The sequence below is a fragment of the Paramisgurnus dabryanus genome, chromosome 3 (assembly GCF_030506205.2).
Source record: "Paramisgurnus dabryanus chromosome 3, PD_genome_1.1, whole genome shotgun sequence".
Taxonomy (NCBI): domain Eukaryota; kingdom Metazoa; phylum Chordata; class Actinopteri; order Cypriniformes; family Cobitidae; genus Paramisgurnus; species Paramisgurnus dabryanus.
Genome location: NC_133339.1, coordinates 16,834,362 through 16,854,187, shown reverse-complemented (window position 1 = coordinate 16,854,187; position 19,826 = coordinate 16,834,362). Strand labels below are relative to the sequence as shown.

General features: G+C 38.6%; 1 protein-coding gene across 1 annotated transcript in view; it reads left to right on the top strand.

The window, feature by feature from the left end:
• The window catches only part of LOC135768485 (NACHT, LRR and PYD domains-containing protein 12-like), a 47,690-nt gene that overhangs the window by 7,198 nt on the left and 20,666 nt on the right, over positions 1–19,826 (top strand). The window contains exons 2-3 of the mRNA XM_065277706.1: positions 6,491–6,763; positions 6,871–8,656. Coding sequence (XP_065133778.1) covers positions 6,511–6,763; positions 6,871–8,656 — 2,039 coding nt within the window. The 5' untranslated portion in view covers positions 6,491–6,510. The remainder of the gene's footprint in view (positions 1–6,490; positions 6,764–6,870; positions 8,657–19,826) is intronic.

The following is a 19,826-nucleotide window of genomic DNA, read 5'->3' as shown; positions in this document are numbered from 1 at the left end:
TTGCCACACTGTGTGATCAATATCGATGTTAAGTCCATGTCACACTGTATAATCTCATTTTCCATCAATGTCAGACTGTACGAGTTTAAAGACTTTTAAAAAGCGGACGCACGCAAACAAATGCGTCTGCAGTTTTACGTCATCGATTGACGACGGCTGGGCAAACACAAGCTAAAGCGAAGGCTAGCCAACCGAAACAACATCTACAAAACTAAAGCACATAATCGAAATATATTTGACATGCTTTGTAGTAATGTTAGCTTATCTGTCCAAAAGGATGAAAGCCAACTCCGGATCCGTTTTTATACCCAAAACAAAGCGGAGGTTTCTCCATGTTTCAAATGCCCTGCCAATGTTAATCCGTGTTTTTTTTAAAATCCGAAGTTGATCCGATTCACGTTTGGCCTTACGAGCTTCAGCAGATAACTTTTTTTCTTCACAATATGTGGAGTTTGTGTTGGAGTCTGTGTTGTGCTGGGAGCAGGTCGTTTCAGTCTGTTATCAGACAGTGTCGTCGCTGTTGAGCGCATAGTCAGTAGACGAGGCGAGAGGCTCGGGAACGCGCATGCGGGTGATGTCACTGGATTGCACGCCAAATCCGACCCGGTACTTTCCCATAAAAATTATAATATTTTTTTCAGAGGTAATAGCAAAACCCGCATAGTGGATAATTTTAATGTGAGATTACAACCCATTCGCACACAGGCAATTGAAAAGGGATCGTTTAAGTAGAAACTTTACGTACAGCATCTTTAAATGTTTCACAACAGTGACCCAGGATTGTTGTTATAAAATACTATTGTTGCCATGGAGATGCGACAGAAAAAACATATGATTTTTTTGCCGCACCCTTAAGTTTTAATGAAACATAAGGGTGAACTTAAGGGAAAATTACATTTAAGGTGCTTTATGCAACCGGGCCCTGTTGCTTTATACTGTAGCATATTCAGGTCGTGCATCATGTTTTTGAAAAGTAATTAGTAAAGTAACTAGTAAAGTAACTATAATAATAATAATAATAATAATAATAATATATTTTATTTGTAAAGCACTTTTCATAGTTAAAAACAATCTCAAAGTGCTACAGAGTATACACAAATTAAAACATAAGTAGAAACATAGTTAAAAACATGAGTGAAAAGATAAAAATGTTAGCAAACAGTAAAAAATGCTTGATTAAAAAGAAAGGTTTTCAGTTCTTTCTTAAAAGAATCCATGGCTTGAGGGGCCCTTAGATTGTCTGGAAGGGAATTCCAAAGGCGTGGCGCAGCTGAGCAGAAGGCTCGATCTCCCATAGTGCGAAGCTTACATCTGGGGGGTTGAAGAAGGGCTTTGTTTCCAGAACGGAGGTTGCGTGAAGAGTTTTGTGTAGTGAGTAGTTCCTTTAAGTAGGGGGGTGCATTTCCGTGGATGCATTGATGAGTAAGTAGGATGATTTTTTAATTGATTCTGTATGATACAGGGAGCCAGTGAAGTGAGTGAAGTATGGGTGTAATATGATCATATTTTCTTATCCTCATTAGGATTCTGGCAGCACTGTTTTGAATATATTGAAGTTTTTGAAGGCTTTTTCCAGGAATCCCATAGAGGAGAGCGTTGCCGTAGTCCAGCCTCGAGGATACAAAAGCATGGACAAGTTTTTCAGCATCTGCCAGACCAAGTGTGGGACGGAGTTTAGCAATGTTCCTAAGGTGATAGAATGAGGTCTTACACAAGTGTTTTATGTGGGCATCAAATGTGAGTTGAGCATCAAATCTTACGCCCAGATTGGTGACTATCGATGATAGTGGGATGTTTTGACCAGAGAATGTAATATGGGTTATATTTGATGACTGAACCTGATGTGGTGTACCGACTAAAATAGCTTCTGTTTTGGAGCTATTTAGCTGTAGGAAATTAGTCTTCATCCATGCTTCAATCTCCTCAAGGCAGGAACTCAGTGATGACAGGATAGCTTTAGATGAATTATGGTTGGTCTTTATATATAGCTGATTGTCATCGGCATAACAATGAAAAGATATTCCATGCCTGTTGATGATGTGGCCAAGGGGAAGGGTATAGATGGTGAACAGGATTGGTCCAAAAACCGACCCTTGAGGAACACCGCATGTGACTGTGTGCTTTTTAGATTTTACATCTCCCAAGGAGACATACTCTGTTCTTCCAGACAGGTAGGACTGGAACCAGCTCAGGGCAGTGTCAGAAAGATGAATAGTGTGGTGAAGGCGCTGAAGGAGGATATTGTGATCAACCGTGTCAAATGCTGCAGATGGATCCAGTAGGATAAGTAGCGATGGCGATCCGGAGTCAGCTGCCATTAATAGGTCATTTGTGACCCTGACCAAAGCTGTTTCTGAACTGTGGGCGGAACGGAAACCGGACTGAAATTTTTCAAAAAGGAGGTTTGATGTTAGGTGATCCTGTAGTTGGGCGGCAACTACTTTTTCTAGAACTTTGGACAGGAATGGTAAGTTGGAAATAGGCCTGTAGTTTTCGAGAGCTTCAGGGTCTAAAGTAGGCTTTTTTAGAAGTGGTTTAATGACACCAGTTTTGAGAGCCGATGGAACATGTCCAGTGTGTAAAGAAAGGTTGATGACTTTGGTTATCAGGGGACTAATAGAACTGATGTTTGTTTACACCAGAGCTGTAGGAAAAGGGTCCAGAGTACAGGTGGATGCTTTCATCCTGCCGACGATGTCCTCAACTTGTTGCTTTGAAATTTCAGAAAAATAACAGAGAGGCTGGAAAATCCCAGACTGTGGGTCAGCAGTAGGGACAGACAGAGCAGGGGAGCTGGAGAGAAGAGAGCGGATGGTGTCAACTTTTTTCCTGAAAAAAGTGATAAAGCTATTGCATTTCTCTTCTGATGTGTCACTGTATGATGCAGTTTGTGGCTTGATGAGATTATTTATGGTAGAGAAAAGCTGCTTGGAGTTTCCCTGATTTTTACTGATGATATTTGAGTAGAACTGTGTCCGTGCTTTTTTTAATGACACTGAGTAAGCCTTTTGATGTTCTTGATAGGCTATTTTGTGAACAGTAAGTCCAGTTTTTGAGACACGACGCTCAAGTACACGCCCAGCTTTTTTCATTTTCCGTAGTTCTGAAGTGAACCAGGGGGATGAACGTGAGAAAGTGACTGTTCGTGTTTTTACAGGTGCATGAAAGTCCAAAATACTGCTCAGAGTGTTGTTATAAAAATCCACTGATTCATTTACTGATGTAAAATTTGCTGATGGGATTTGCAGGAGATCCAAAGCCGTAGAGTCAGTGTTGATATTTCTTATGTTTCTGAAGGAGATTTGACGTTTTGGTTTGGTGAAATGAGAGAAATTTACCTCCATTGAGATAACTTTGTGATCGGACACTCCAAGATCGTATACCATCAGATTTTCAAGGGGGACAGAGTCGGTAATAACCAGGTCAAGAGTATGTCCTCTGTTGTGTGTTGGGACGTCAACATGCTGTGTGAGATTTAAACTGTCCAATAGCTGTAGAAAATCAACTGCTGGATGACAGGAGGGGGTGTCAACGTGAATGTTCAAATCTCCAAGTATGACAATATTTTCAGATGTAGTACAGAAGGTGAGAAATTCATTTATCTCTGAGATAAAAGCTGGATTTTGCTTAGGAGGCCGATAAATAAGAAGAATAGTCATATTGAAGGGTGGTTTACATCTGAAAGCAAGGCATTCAAAGGTGGACATCGTATGCAGAGACAACGGGGTGAGTTTTAAGTCACTGCGGTGTAATACTGCTAGGCCACCACCACGACCAGAGTGGCGGGCTTTTTCCAAGTATTGATAACCAGGGGGACAGGCTTCATTTAGTGTAAAATATCCCTCTGGCTGATGCCAGGTCTCAGTAAGACACTTGATGTCAATATTCCTGTCCAATATGTGCCTATGTATAAGACAAGATTTATTTGACAGAGACTGTGTGTTAAACAGTACTATTTTGATGTTTGATGGAGTGGTGTGCTGTAAAGAACGAAGTAGACTGAAATCCACTCCACGTTGTTTAATGGCTGGGATATATTTTGGACTGCTGTTATTTCTCAAACTAAGCAGTTGCGGGATGGAGTATTTCAGCGTCATGTCGCTTTAGCGAGGAGACCCGCAAATGTTGTCCAGGCTGTCGGCAAGTGGCTACTCGCCAGCCGGGGAGATGTCACCCTGTCCAACGAGGACCAACTTAGCAGTGAAGTATTGTTCGTTATTGACGATATTTGGCGAAGATGTCGACGAGCAACATCAAAGCCACAGGGTCAGCAAACAGTAGTAATACTGAGATGAAAACGGTTCAAAACAAAGTAAACGTTGCACGGGGAAGATTGGCAGCAACATCAGGTACGACACAAAAATCCCTAAATCGAAATATTCCATTCAGAATGACATTTCTTAAGACGTTAAGACGTTTTTCTAAAGGGAGAAGCGGCAACAGATAGTGCCAGCGTCCTCTCCCTCCAGTCAAACTCCATGAAAAAAAAAACTGCAGTGCAGGTAAGCGCGAATGGCACATTGCCGCGTCATTATTCGTCATAGGTTTCCCTGCTGAATCAGTAAAGTAATGGGATTACTTTCTTAGGGAAGTAATCAGTAATCAGTGACTTATTACTATTTCCAAGTAACTTGACCAACACTGATCGTGGGTAATTATTAGTGGGTGATAAGGAACCTGGCAGATCCGTGACAGCTACTGCCTAACTGTGTGATGTGATAGCGTCAGAGATATGTGTGCGTTTACAGCTAGACACGCGGACAGACGCAGGGGCGGAGGACTGGGGAGAGATTGAATAGGAACAAGTCAAATCTCCCAATCTGATTTTTTAAAATAAACACAGATTAAACTAAAGTAACGAGCCTGGTTTAAAAATCTAAGTAAAAAGTTCAGATATTTGTGAAAAGATGTAAGAAGTAAAAGTAAAAAGTTGTCAGAAAAATAAAAAGTGAAATACAGATACCAGAAAAATCTACTTAAGTACAGTAACAAAGTATTTGTACTCCGTTACTTCCCATCTCTGGTTAGAAATAATTACAGAAGCGTGTGGTGGGTGCCGAATACGACTATGCCGCCTCACAGTCATCCAGCTAGTCTGACTCTGATGTCGGAACTGAGCCATGTGCATTACCATTAACACTAGGCACATCCGAAACAGTGTCTTTAACATTAACATTAGCGGTCTTACTATCCTCAACTAGCGTTTGAATGCGGGCTTCTAGTTCTGTCTGTAACCTTCTCAGTTAGCCTTACTACTTCATTACACTTAGTGCATGTAAAACCCTCTTTGCTGACGGAAGAAGCTAAACTAATCATGTGGCATGAAATACAGGTTACAATTACAAGCGCAGTCTTACCGCTTTCATGCTGGGTGGTGGAGTGTCCGTTCACCCGAACATTATCCATGAAGCTGCATCATGTGGGGGATGAGGTCCTTGCATTCTTCGGTCGCTTTCGTAGGTTTGGGGCCAGGGAGATGTGAGGCACGCTGTGCTGGACATTGGATCTACAATACCCAGGCAGCAGCTCCTCCACAGCTTCCCGCTCTGGTGAGCACATGTCTGAAAGACATACACTGGATAAATCCGCCATTAGATCAGCAAGGAAGGCAACCCTTCTTGCCAATCAACAAACAGAGGGCGGGCTAAGAGCCGTGACGTAGACACTAAGCACCGAATGTAAGATCGTAGTTTAGACACGGGATGCTATTGGCTCTGTTGTGGGGAATATTTCTGGCATTTGCCAACTGAATCCCAAACAAGAAGAGTGTTTGTTAAACATTTTGAATGGAGGTATTGTTGTGAACCTACTCCTGACAGGTTTTGAGAAAAGTTTAATTTATCAACTATTACAGATCGTCAGCGAGAAACTGGGGAGGAGTTGGAATTTTAGAGGATATATTTCGGTCTCTTTTATCTGTCGAGCTTGAACTGGCACCATTTTACAGGTCAATGTCTCATTTCTTTTCCAGTCCTTAAATATTGCCATGTCATGCTGCAGTCTTGCAATTATGTTGCAGCATTTCTGACAGACTCGAAATCAATAAAGAGCTGTGTTCAACAGAACTGATGCGGTTGAGCCGGCGCATAACACACATCATAACCAAACATTATGTGATTGGCTTACGTTTACACCAATGATTTTAAACTTCAGACTAGCGCCCCCCCCCAAGAGAAAGTAAACGCTTGTCAATTATACCCTGCCAGACTCTGTCTACGAAGCAAAGTGAAGTAGCAGAGGATGGTATTATCAGGCTAGTTATACTAGTATATGTTTGTGTGAGTTACTGAGGATAACTGACTATCACACAAGTAGATGTGATTTCAAGTTTAGACCGTGATCTATTCAGTGACTGTAAAGCTCTGCAGCACACCTGATCACTCACTGTCTCTATGTGTCAGACTTATGACTGATCTCATCACAGCATCATTTCACAATACAAACATCATCTGAACTTTAGATCTAAAATGTTGTTTTTCGTGTCCTGTAGAAGTGGGTCAGTGTTGAAAGATGGAGTCTGTTTCAGAGCTCAAGAACACACTAGAAGAACTGGATGGACCTGGTCTGAAACACTTTCAATGGCACCTGAGGAATAATTATGGTATTTCAGCTTGTAAACTGGAGAATGCAGATGTCTTAGATACAGTAGATAAGATGAAAGAACAGTATGGAGCAGAAAAGGCTGTGAAGGTCACAATGGAGATCCTGAGGAAGATGAAGCAGAACGAGTTGGCCGAACAGCTAGAAAATAAACACAAGGAAGGTAAAGCAAAGAGTTTTATCTCATGTAAATGTTTAAATGGAGAAGTCGTCAAGTGTCATGATGTCATTTACTCTGTTTGTTTGTTTTTTCTTTTCATGAATGTGCAGTTACAGTTGACAGAAAAGCTAATGATAGTGATTACAGCGAGCTCAGCAACAGACTGAAGGAGTCCTTAAAACGGCACTATGAGCAAATATTGGATGGTAATTCACAGACTGGCCATCTAAAACGACTGGATGATATTTACACTGATCTCTTCATAGTAAAGAATGAGACTGGAGGAGCAGTGAGTGAGCATGAAGTAAGAAAGATTGAATTAAATCTCAACCGAACTCCTGCTGAGGACACACCCATCAAATGCAATGACTTATTTAAAGTCCAGTGTGATGGACAAAACCGAAAAGTGCTGACGATGGGCATCGCAGGTGTGGGAAAAACTGTCTCTGTCAAAAAATTCATCCTTGACTGGGCTGAAGGAAAAGAAAATCAGGAAATTATCTTTGTTTTTCCTCTTCCCTTCTGTGATCTGAATTTGATTGAACAGGATTACAGTCTAATGGATCTGATTCACGAATACTTTGACTGTGTTAAACAACTCCCATCATTACCTGAAGGTGAAGGAAAGATCATGTTAATCTTTGATGGCCTGGATGAGTGTCGATTCCCATTAAGATTTAAGAAGAGTAAGATATTGACAGATGTTCATGAAAAAACAACAGTGGGTGACATCATTGCAAACTTGATCAAGAGAAATCTGCTTCCTTCTGCTCTCATCTGGATCACCTCCAGACCAGCAGCAGCCCATCAAATCCCTCGAGAATACATTGATCAGATGACAGAGGTCCGAGGATTCAACGATGAGCAAAAGGAAAAATACTTCACCAAAAACAGCAATCCTGATGTGGCAAAGAAAATCATTTCACACATGAAGAAATCCAGGAGTCTTTACATCATGTGTCACATTCCTGTCTTCTGCTGGATCTCTCTCTGTGTTTTTCAGCCTATGCTGACTCAAGAGGATCATGAAAAAATTCCCACAACCCTCACAGGGATGTACATTTACTTCTTAATTAGTCAAATAAAACAGATGACAGAAAAATACAGTGATGATCTTAAATCTATTGAAGATGTTGTTCTGAAACTTGGTGAACTGGCTTTTAAACAGCTTCAGAAAGAAAACCTGATTTTCAACAAAAAAGATCTTGAAGAATGTGGTCTGGTTGTCAGTGAAGGTCTGGTTTACTCTGGCTTATGCACTCAAATATTTCAGACAGAAAAGCAAGTTTCTGGGATAAATGTCTACAGTTTTGTACATCTCAGTGTTCAGGAATTTCTTGCTGCTCTCTATGTGCTTATCATATACAAAGATGTAAAAACAAATCCTTTCCCTCTCACGCGGGGTGAAAAACTGAAATGGAAATTAAAAAATTCACTTCTTGACCTTCATAAGACTGCAATTAAAAATGCTCTTCAGAGCAAGAACGGACACCTGGACCTTCTCCTTCGGTTCCTCATGGGTCTTTCATTGAAGTCCAATCAGAATGAGTTGAAGGAATTTCTGCCCAAACTGAAGATCACAGATGAAAATATGAGAGAGTCTGCTGATTATATCAAAATGAACATTAAGAAAACAAAATCAGCAGAGAAGAGCATCAATCTCTTTTACTGTTTGAATGAACTAAAAGATAATTCACTGATCACAGAAATCCAGGCGTATCTGAATTCAGGAAATCTTTCGTCTCAAAAGCTCTCATCTGTTCAGTGGTCAGCACTAGCATTTGTGCTGCTGATGTCAGAAGAAACTCAAGAGACGTTTGAGCTGTGGAAATACAGAAGCTCTAATGCAGCTATGATTCGACTTCTGCCAGTGATCAAAAACACCAAAAGAGCTGAGTAAGTTTTATCTCAACATTCATTCATATTAGTAAATGATCAAAACAATAGTTTGTGGCAGCAGTACTGTTTATTATTTCTTTAGAGTAATTAATTCTGTGTTTGTTTAATTGAATTAAAACATTTTAATAGAAATGCTACATTTATAAAACAAACCACAACAAAGATCTGTTGACTATAAACAAAGCAGCAGCAAAGGTTTTTTTGCATCTCAATAAATAGTGTTTATTGAAACTATCAGAATATTTTAAAGAGTAACTCGGATGGGGTTTTATAGCTGCCTAATTGTTACGGATTCACCAGGGCTGCATTCAGCCCCGACAACACGTTGCAAAAAGTAAACCGAAACGGTGATTTGTTGAACACCCGGTTCCGATGACGCAAGAGTTGCAACTACGGTAGCTGAGAAGGCCATTTCTTTTGTTCTTTTTTTTGTGTTTCTGGAGCCTGATGAAATCAATATAAATATGTGTTAAATACTGTAAAATACGCTTGATGTTACAATCACTGCCATTACAGTCCACAATGAAAGAAAACATTTCAACTTAGACCCATTGTGCAAGCTGTCTCGTCATTACTGCATGGTTTATTTACATGTTGCTGCTGATTGGATGGCAGTTCTGACACACCCACCAAACAAGAGAACACGTATCTTAAACCCCGTTGCACATCGGTGCACGCCATTTACAGGAAACATGGTGTTCAAACCAGAAACCGTACCTAAACGTTGCGCACTGTTTTAAACGTGAATGTGCCCCTGGCCCCTCACTCACTCTCCCTCTATGATTCACTTCCCCTGTTTACTAATCACTGTCACCTGTTCTCCATCACCTGCCTGTACTATTTAAGTCAGCTTCAAACACTCAGTCATGGTCTGTTGTCCCCATCGTCAGTTCAATAATGGTTAAAGTAAATCTGTGTATCTGTGACTGTCAAGAGTGTTGTGTTGGAGTTGACTGTCTGTATGCTGTTTGTCTGTCTTTAACGTCGTTTGTTCAATAAATACGCCTAAAGTGATGCAAAGTCTGATTCATTTCTGCGAACCCGTTCTTTTTGGACAGTTCGGCTCATTGAACCGGTTCAAAAAGCTGATTCTTTGGTTCCCGACGTCATCAAGAAATGACATTACTACGCATTTATTTTCTAACAACTTGTATCAATGAAACTTTTAAATAAAGTTTTTTTTGTGTCAACACATTGAAACATTCAAATAAAAAGTTATTTTATAACTCATATCTGATTTTTTTGCCTTTCATTCACTAAATTTAATAATGTTTGTGATCAGTTTCAAAATGTCAATATGACTGACCAGTTTGCAAGGCCAGGTATTTTAAACTGATTGGACCTCTGTGAAATAGGGTGGATCAGCAAAAAAATTGAAATTAGGAAAATAAAATAAGAACAAATCAAGAAATTATAAGCATGCAGGTGCTGGTCATATAATTAGAATATGACAAAAAAGTTGATTTATTTTCAATTCAATTCAATTTTATTTTATTTATATAGCGCTTTTCAGAATTGGTAATTGTTTCAAAGCAGCTTTACATTATTAGAAGCAGTGAAAAGCACCGAAAAATCGACAGATAGCATAACATAATACAGATTGCATAAGCAGCTAAATTTGGTGCAGCTATTAATCAACATTATAAGCGAGCATATTTTTAATGTAACGTATAGAGGGTGCTAAGTTAAGCCCCTGGGACTTTACCGCATGTTTGGATGATAAACTTTATACACACACGTGAGGTATATCTTCGTTTATGTCTGGAAATTGAGGAAGAGAAGCGTTTATCTTTAATGTTACCTTTGAAGAAGAACAAAGGAAGACGCACTGGAGGAGGATATATTTCTGAAGTAAGTAACTTATTTATCCTCATTAATGGGTTAGGGTTAACCCTAACCCAACCTTTTCAAGTTCAAATCCTCCAATGTTAATCTACTATCCACTTCTACATTCACTGCTAGTTGTGTTGCTGTTAATTTTAAATAAACGTAGAGCAAGTAGCTAATCAGTGTCTAGTTAATTCAAACGCCGGTTTCACATCGCAAGCGTGAGCACTGAGCAGCGCGTATGCGGAGAGCGTTTCCGTGCGTGGCCATTGTGCTTTTACACCGGCTGCGATAGCGCATACTGTGCAGTTTAATAACAGTATAACAATCTGAACATTACTTTCTTTTACCTGCATTTATGAGCGAAACCTCTTCAAAACGCTTTTTAATCCACATTGTTTTCGTGCTGTTCTGGTCTGTGTAATGACAGAATTATAGACATAAAAAGCCCATGGCACAAATCTTGTTCTCTGAAGGTTTTAGATAGAGGATTCTGGCAACAGTGTGTTTTTTTAATATTTCATTGCTTTCTGTTAAATTGCTCAAAGTCCTTACTGTTTAAAACACACTTGTCATCACATTCATGATTTTATGGTAAAATGACACTTTTGCGTCAATCACGAGCATTTAAACAAGCAACCCCCACCGACGGTTATGTTACGAACCGTCTCATTTGACTCACATCATAACCGTCATTACCAATTCTGAAACCGGCACACCACTATGTGCAGTTCAGCCTACATAAGCGACCTCAGCAAACTGCACGCTTCAGATTGAAAACTTTTGCATTGTTTACAAACAAGGATGCGTGAAGTCACGTAATCGTAATGATGGATAAATGTCACATGTCGTACAGTGTTATTCACTTTCATATTCTTCATGGCAACTTTCAGTAAGGCTGCACTGTAGGATCTTTTAAGTGTGTGCTGTAATATGATTCCATATCCCTGCTGAAAAAAACAGCATCAAACCAGCATGGACCAGCATGGGAATTATGCTGGTCTATGCTGTTTTAGCTGATGGTCACCAGCATACCAGCACCAAAACACAACATATGCTGGTCTTGCTTGTAAGCTGTTTTTTTCAGCAGGGATATTGTTTACATGCTTGTTTCCAAAGAGGACGCGTGACTCATGTAATGTCGGATATCTCCCATACGGAAATGTAATATATGTGAATATATGAAATATCCCTATATGAAATATATGGTAATATAAAGTAGAAACATATATGTACATATATGTACAACCATATATGACACTTCAATTTCATATATTGACATATATGTCTATCCCATACAAATATATGTCTATGTGTGCAAAAAACATACATAGACATACATGTCATCTATATAATTATTTATATATGTGACATACATGACTTCACATATACAGTCTTGTTCAAAATAATAGCAGTACAATGTGACTAACCAGAATAATCAAGGTTTTTAGTATATTTTTTATTGCTACGTGGCAAACAAGTTACCAGTAGGTTCAGTAGATTCTCAGAAAACAAACAAGACCCAGCATTCATGATATGCACGCTCATAAGGCTGTGCAATTGGGCAATTAGTTGAAAGGGGTGTGTTCAAAAAAATAGCAGTGTCTACCTTTGACTGTACAAACTCAAAACTATTTTGTACAAACATTTTTTTTTCTGGGATTTAGCAATCCTGTGAATCACTAAACTAATATTTAGTTGTATGACCATAGTTTTTTAAAACTGCTTGACATCTGTGTGGCATGGAGTCAACCAACTTGTGGCACCTCTCAGCTGTTATTCCACTCCATGATTCTTTAACAATTCATTCACATTTCTTGGTTTTGCTTCAGAAACAGCATTTTTGATATCACCCCACAAGTTCTCAATTGGATTAAGGTCTGGAGATTGGGCTGGCCACTCCATAACATTAATTTTGTTGGTTTGGAACCAAGACTTTGCCCGTTTACTAGTGTGTTTTGGGTCATTGTCTTGTTGAAACAACCATTTCAAGGGCATGTCCTCTTCAGCATAGGGCAACATGACCTCTTCAAGTATTTTAACATATGCAAACTGATCCATGATCCCTGGTATGCGATAAATAGGCCCAACACCATAGTAGGAGAAACATGCCCATATCATGATGCTTGCACGTCCATGCTTCACTGTGTACTGTGGCTTGAATTCAGAGTTTGGGGGTCGTCTCACAAACTGCCTGTGGCCCTTGGACCCAAACAGAACAATTTTACTCTCATCAGTCCACAAAATGTTCCTCCATTTCTCTTTAGGCCAGTTGATGTGTTCTTTGGCAAATTGTAACCTCTTCTGCACATGCCTTTTTTTAACAGAGGGACTTTGCGGGGGATTCTTGAAAATAGATTAGCTTCACACAGACGTCTTCTAACTGTCACAGTACTTACAGGTAACTCCAGACTGTCTTTGATCATCCTGGAGGTGATCATTGGCTGAGCCTTTGCCATTCTGGTTATTCTTCTATCCATTTTGATGGTTGTCTTCCGTTTTCTTCCACGGTTCTCTGGTTTTGCTCTCCATTTTAAGGCATTGGAGATCATTTTAGCTGAACAGACTATCATTTTTTGCACCTCTTTATAGGTTTTCCCCTCTCCAATCAACTTTTTAATCAAAGTACGCTGTTCTTCTGAACAATGTCTTGAACGACCCATTTTCCTCAGCTTTCAAATGCATGTTCAACAAGTGTTGGCTTCATCCTTAAATAGGGGCCACCTGATTCACACCTGTTTCTTCACAAAATTGATGACCTCAGTGATTGAATGCCACACTGCTATTTTTTTGAACACACCCCTTTCAACTAATTCAACTACTTGCCCAATTGCACAGCCTTAAGAGCGTGCATATCATGAATGCTGGGTCTCATTTGTTTTCTGAGAATCTACTGAACCTACTGGTAACTTGTTTGCCATGTAGCAATAAAAAAATATACTAAAAACCTTGATTATTCTGGTTAGTCACATTGTACTGCTATTATTTTGAACAAGACTGTATGTCTAATATATGTTGCATACATATACTTATCATATATCATAAAATAATTAAATTTGAACCGTGGTTTTTATCTATTTTTTGCATGTTTCAGACAACAGGTAGGACGTACAACCCATTCACACAACTTAACACACAAACACGATTTATTATTTGTAATGTACCTGATGAGTCCAGTCGGGCCTCGAACCCAGGTCCTCACATTGAAAGTCACCTCCACTATCCACTGATCCACCCAGCCTTTGGATGGGAGGGGCTAACAACTTAAGCTATTTGTGTGTTACTGAAGTAGGCGCTGTTTAGCTTGTATTTTACGGTGTTCGTTTTATTATTCTTCCTGTTTTTATTTTATGCATGGGTATACAGTGCAAATTTAACCCTTGTGCATTGTTCAAATTTAATACATCCACTAAATTAAACATCTGTAAAAATGTATCAGATTATTTTTTCACTTTTTTTGCATAAATTTGTTTCAGTACTGATCAAAACTACCAAATTTTTACAAAAATTCCATGATTTTAACTCTTTAATTGCCAAGTTCATAAGTGGATTTGGGGAAAACCTAAATGACAAATTTTCAATACAAAAAGTAATTGTAGACTGGATTTTTTTTACCTTTTTTGCAGTCTTGGGCATGTCAAATATAAAGTAAAAACATTGGCTTTTGATTATTGTTTTCTTCCTCATTTATTGTTAGTGGCTGTTTTTGCCCCATTGACTTCCATTATAACCACATTTTTTGATTGCAGAGCAATGACACCTTGTTATCATGCATTTTTGTACATTGAGTAATATAGGGGCGGTTTCCCGGACAGGGATTATCTTAATCCAGGACTAGGCCTTAGTTTAATTAGGAAATATAACTAGTTTTAACAAACATGCCTTACTAAAAACATTACCTGTATGCATTTTGAGGCAAAACAAAGGGCCCTGATGTATTTTAAGATATGTCAGTGCAAGTTGTTTTCAGTTTGGACAGCTCTTAAAAATGTTTTAGTCTAAGACTAGTCTAATCCCTGTCCGGGAAACCGCCCCCATGGAGTATAACTCCATAATAAAAGTATAGTATTGTGCCAAATGCATGCAGTTTGAAACTAGGCAGGTTTATAATGTTATGACCCTAATCATTTTTAAACAATATATTTACAGACCTATATAGGCTATGTTGTTTTAGAAATCTAGACAAAAAACATATTGATATCATATGGTTGGAGCATACAGTATCATGTAAAAATCCATCTTATATGGTTGTAAAATACAAACCCATATAAGAATTCATACATATACAATTTTAAATATATGTATTTAAATACATTTTAATATGAGTATTCCATATAGGTTTAAAACATATATCTTCATATATCAAGAGTATCTATATATGTGATATTAATATATGTATTTATATACATTTTTATATGAGTATTTCATATAGGTTTAAAACATATATCTTCATATATCAAGAAGAGTATCTATATATGTGATATTAATATATGTATTTATATACATTTTAATATGAGTATTTCATATGTTTTAAACCTATATATTCATATATCCAGAGGATCTATATATGTGATATTAATATATTGCATATATATGTAACATCATGGGCGGAAATCCCGGGGGGGTCGGGGGGGACAGGACCCCCCCTATCTGAGGGTTGTCCCCCCTAAATTATCATTAGAATATGTGTATTGAAAATAATTTAATGATTTATAATACTTAAACTAGTTGTGTAAGAAGTGAAACAATACAAATGCAAACGGAGCAACAACAAAAAAACGTTTTAAATATTTGGATTCCCCCTCCCTTGCCTCACAGTGGTTTGGTCCACTGCCCACGCCCCTTTTACCTCACCACCACACATTCCGGTGGTAGAGAAGTGTACGGAGCCGACGCGTTAATAAGCTATATACAATACAACGTTTCCCATCACTTATCAGTTTATCCTCATATGTTTTAAAACTGGACTATTTTGACATATAAACATGAACATATTTCGTTTTCTGAGAACAGAAGCAGATAAACGATCAAGAAAACATTTTTATGCATTCATGCAGAGGTGAGGCAGAGCTGAAAGTAACAAATTACATTTACTCACCTTGCTGTAACTGAGTTTTTTGTGTACTTTTACTTTGAGTAGTTTTTAAAATCTGTACTTTACTTTTACTTAAGTATGTTTAAAGTATTGTTGGTTACTTCGCTACATGTTAAATCATATCCGTTACTGAGTAAAAATAAATAAAAAAGTAAGGTGATAAAGACGCGCCACGGTCGGATGATTGATTGATGGGCGGGGGAACGCGCAAAAAGAACCATGGAGAGGGACGAGACAGGCGCAGGCTAATGCAGACCCTCAATTCAATTCTTACGAAAGAAACCCCTGGCCATTGACGCAAAGCGATTGTTTCATTCAGGTAGGGTTCATGCTCTTGAGTACGGAGTTTGAGAATTGCCGACCGTGTTTAACCGCTAATTTGCACGATGCATTTTTAATACATGCGCATTATCTTCCGAGGTCTAGCAGCTTCGCGTCAAGTCAAACAACTTGAGAACGTCCTCGAGAATGCGCAGATCATTAGACATTGCAGAGAGAGAGAGAGCGCGAGAGAGATAGATTGAAAGACATCAGGTACACAGGTCTGGGAGCTAATAAACGTGTAAAGGATGTATAGTGTATAGCCATGGCACTCATCTCATTATATGTTCATTTATGTATATAGTTTAATAACAATGTATGTTACCAGCAATACATCAATTACAACCTTCATATAATGATTGTATTTACTAGCTGCTGACCTCATATTATTTTTGCTTCAAAAGTGCATAACTCACCTGTAAAAATCATTAAATAATTCCATAAATGTTTCTTAGTTATAAAAAGCTTTTTATTTTATTAACATTTGTTATTGCACTTTAATTGTAGAGATGTTTACAATTAAAAACATAGTTTGAGATGTATATATCCTTCCTTTGTGAACTATACTAGAAACCTCTCCCCGCTGTAAAAAAGTAACTCTTAAAATTAAAATGACTTTTTACTTGAGTAGATTTTTAGACCAGTAACTTTACTTTTACTTAAGTAAAATATTATTAAAGTAACTTTACTTTTACTTAAGTAACATATTATTAAAGTAACTTTACTATTACTTAAGTAGAAAATTGTATTACTCTTTTCACCTCTGCATTCATATGTATTAAAATTAAATTTGCGTCCGTTCATAGAGAAAGAGAAACGTTTTCTATCTGTACCCATTTCCTTGCAAGTACAATTTTGCCTGTATTATTGGTGTCCCCTTCAAAAATTGTTCTTGAAAAATTTTATGTTTATTGTCCCCCCCAACATTTAGATGAGATTTTCGCCCCTGTGTAACATATATGCCAAGATCGGTTTTGATATAGGGACATATATGTCATATATTACATTTCCGTATGGGCTGTTACATGTTGTACAGTGTTAGACACAGTAATTCACTTTCGTATCCTTCACAGAAACTTTCAGTGAGGCTGCACTGCAGGTTCTTTTAAGTGTGTGATGTAATATGACTCCATAAAATGTTTACATGCAACGTAATTCCATACAATGCACTTTACACGCGACACTGTGTTGTTTTACATGGAGATGCAAGCTCGTGCACATGGACGCCATATGCGATTTGTTTTTAAAGTTCATATGCGCTTACAGAAACGCGTTAAAAACAGAAACTAGACGATCAGTCGAAAGGCATCTGAAAACAGTCATCTGAAAATCGTATGCAGCTCATTATGCGAGTATTTGTTTGTTCAGCTGTCAATCAATCCTTCTCGCATACGGCCCCTCTAAACAAAAAGTGTCTTACAATTTCTAAATCAACATACTTTTTTATGTGAATAAGTAGGCAGAATGATTTTCACATCATTTTTAAGAAAACACTAGACTACTAGATTCTTTTTAGAAAAGTCTTGTTAAAACATGTTTAGTATGGGTTTTGTGGACTTATATCAGTGACTTAAAAATTTAGCTTTTTCAAAAACCATGCATAAACATTTTTCTCTCAAAAATACAAACATGTACATACATGTTGATCACATAATATTGCAGCCCAGTTTGTGCTGAACGCAGTGGTATGAGACACTTGCCATTATTATGTTTTAAAGCAACTGAAAAAAGCACAAATGTCAGTGCATGTCAGAACCTCTGCCATTGTCCTAAAATTGTTGGACCCTTCTTATGTATACGAATAAGAAGATTAAACAGGTTCTGCTGGTGGTCGTTGGTCAGGCCTTAGCTGGGCATCAAGTTGAAGGATGGCCAGTAGATCAGAAGTGTGCCGACCTTCACATTTCCTGGAACTGGGTCTGTTTGTCTCATTGTGCTCATGATCGAGGACGAGAGAAGGAGAGAGAAACAAAATCCTATTAGCGTAGGGGCCGTTCACATGTAATGCAATTGTCACACAGTGATGTGGTTTAATATATGCTCGGTTCCAGACAGGCTAACTATTGCGGCATAAGTATATTACCTACAATTTAGAATTTAGCAAATTGGGTACCCCCCATCCGATCTTTAAAAGAGAATGAAACACGCCAACCAGTTTGACAAAGGCCAGAAGCCCCACTGTCATCGTTAATGCAGGTTCAGTGGCAAACGGTGGCAAGCTATCTACCCCAATTAACCGACAATAACGGTCTAATGTTTCCATGCTTTTGAAGTGTTCATGATGATAAAGAGATTGTTAAAGAGAAAAGTCTTAAATCTAGATTTAAAGTTATCGACTGTGTCTGATTCTCGGACATCGGTTGGTAAATCATTCCAGAGCTTAGGGGCTAAGTAGGAAAAGGATCTATTATGTTTGGAACGATTTGGTTCAATAATAAGTATCTCTGTCTTATTGGAGTTTAATATAATAAAGTTATGTGCCATCCAGTCACTAATATCGCTAATGCAGTCTGTTAGCAGTCTGTAACTGGTGTTCCCTTTCAGTCGGTCACTACGACGTCACGTCGTGACCGACGAATTGGGACGTGACGTCTCCGTTCCCTCCTTCAGGGAACGAGGGTTACATCCGTAACCGAGACGTTTCGCTGGGATGTGAGGAGATGTAAAGCTTGGTATCATCTGCATAGCAGTGAAAACTTATGTTATGTTTCCTGATAATGAGTGCGTTTCCATGCACAGTCTTACGCCGATTATGCTAAATAAACTGATAACACGTCGTGGGGTCATGTAAACGCGTAAAACTGTTTTCTTTAATCGGGGAAAGCTCATAAACGGCGTAAGCAAAAACCGATCTGCACAGGTATTTTTTTGCTCATTACGCCGATTTCGCGTGGCATGTAAACACCTTAACCGGCTTTCTCACGGTTTTGTCCATGTGTGCATGTCTCCGAGTATGATAAGATAAACGTCACACGCGGAAGTAAGCGCAAAGTAACGCATAAAAGTCTCTGCTCGACAAAAGCAGTTGGCAGAGAAACTGTTAAAATAAAAGCTCATGTTACATTAACAGGTTCTGCACACACAAGAAGAGATACAACAGTACAGCTTAACACAGATATGCCATTGACTTTTTAAACGACTATTGTGTACTATAGGTGGTGACGTCACTGCCTGCGAGAAAACTGATAATCTTCAAGTCCCATGTAAACGCATTTGTCTGCATAGCCGGCTTATTGATTTGCATGTAAACGCATGAAAACAGTTTTCTGTAATAAGCAGATTTTTGATAGTTATCCGCTTATTCTGTGCATGTAAACGTACTCAGAGTCTCCTAGAGGTAACATATATAACGAGAACAGGATAGGACCTAAAACTGATCCCTGCGGTATGCCGTATTTAACCAGGCAAAGGCAAAGGAACGGTTTTGATGGTGCGTTAAGCTAATGTATTCGCTGTTCTGTAAACACCTGGGGCCTCATTTATCAAGCGTGCGTACGAACAGAAGTGTGCGTAAAGTGTGCGTAGGAACAGTTTTACGCAAAGTGTGGAATTTATCAAATTGCACTTATACGTAGAAATGTGTGTAAATATACGCACACCTCAGAGTATGCGTACGCAGAGCATCTAGTGGTAGAATAGCGATACTACACAGGACCGTCCATCCCCAGTGTTAAAAGAACACTTTGTCTATTTATTATCCACCCCCAGGTGTTAAAAATGATTACTGTTAATAAAGTAACTGCAAATCAGTATTGAAGTTAATTAATAAAATAAGTGTCTAACCCTATATAAGAAAGCTCCATCAAATGCTTGACACAGTGGCTTATCTTGCATTATTGGAAGACTTGGTAAATCATCCATTCCGCCGGGAGCGCGTTTTCAGAGATCGCGCCGATGATGCTGGTTATGCGGCTGTCCAAGGAA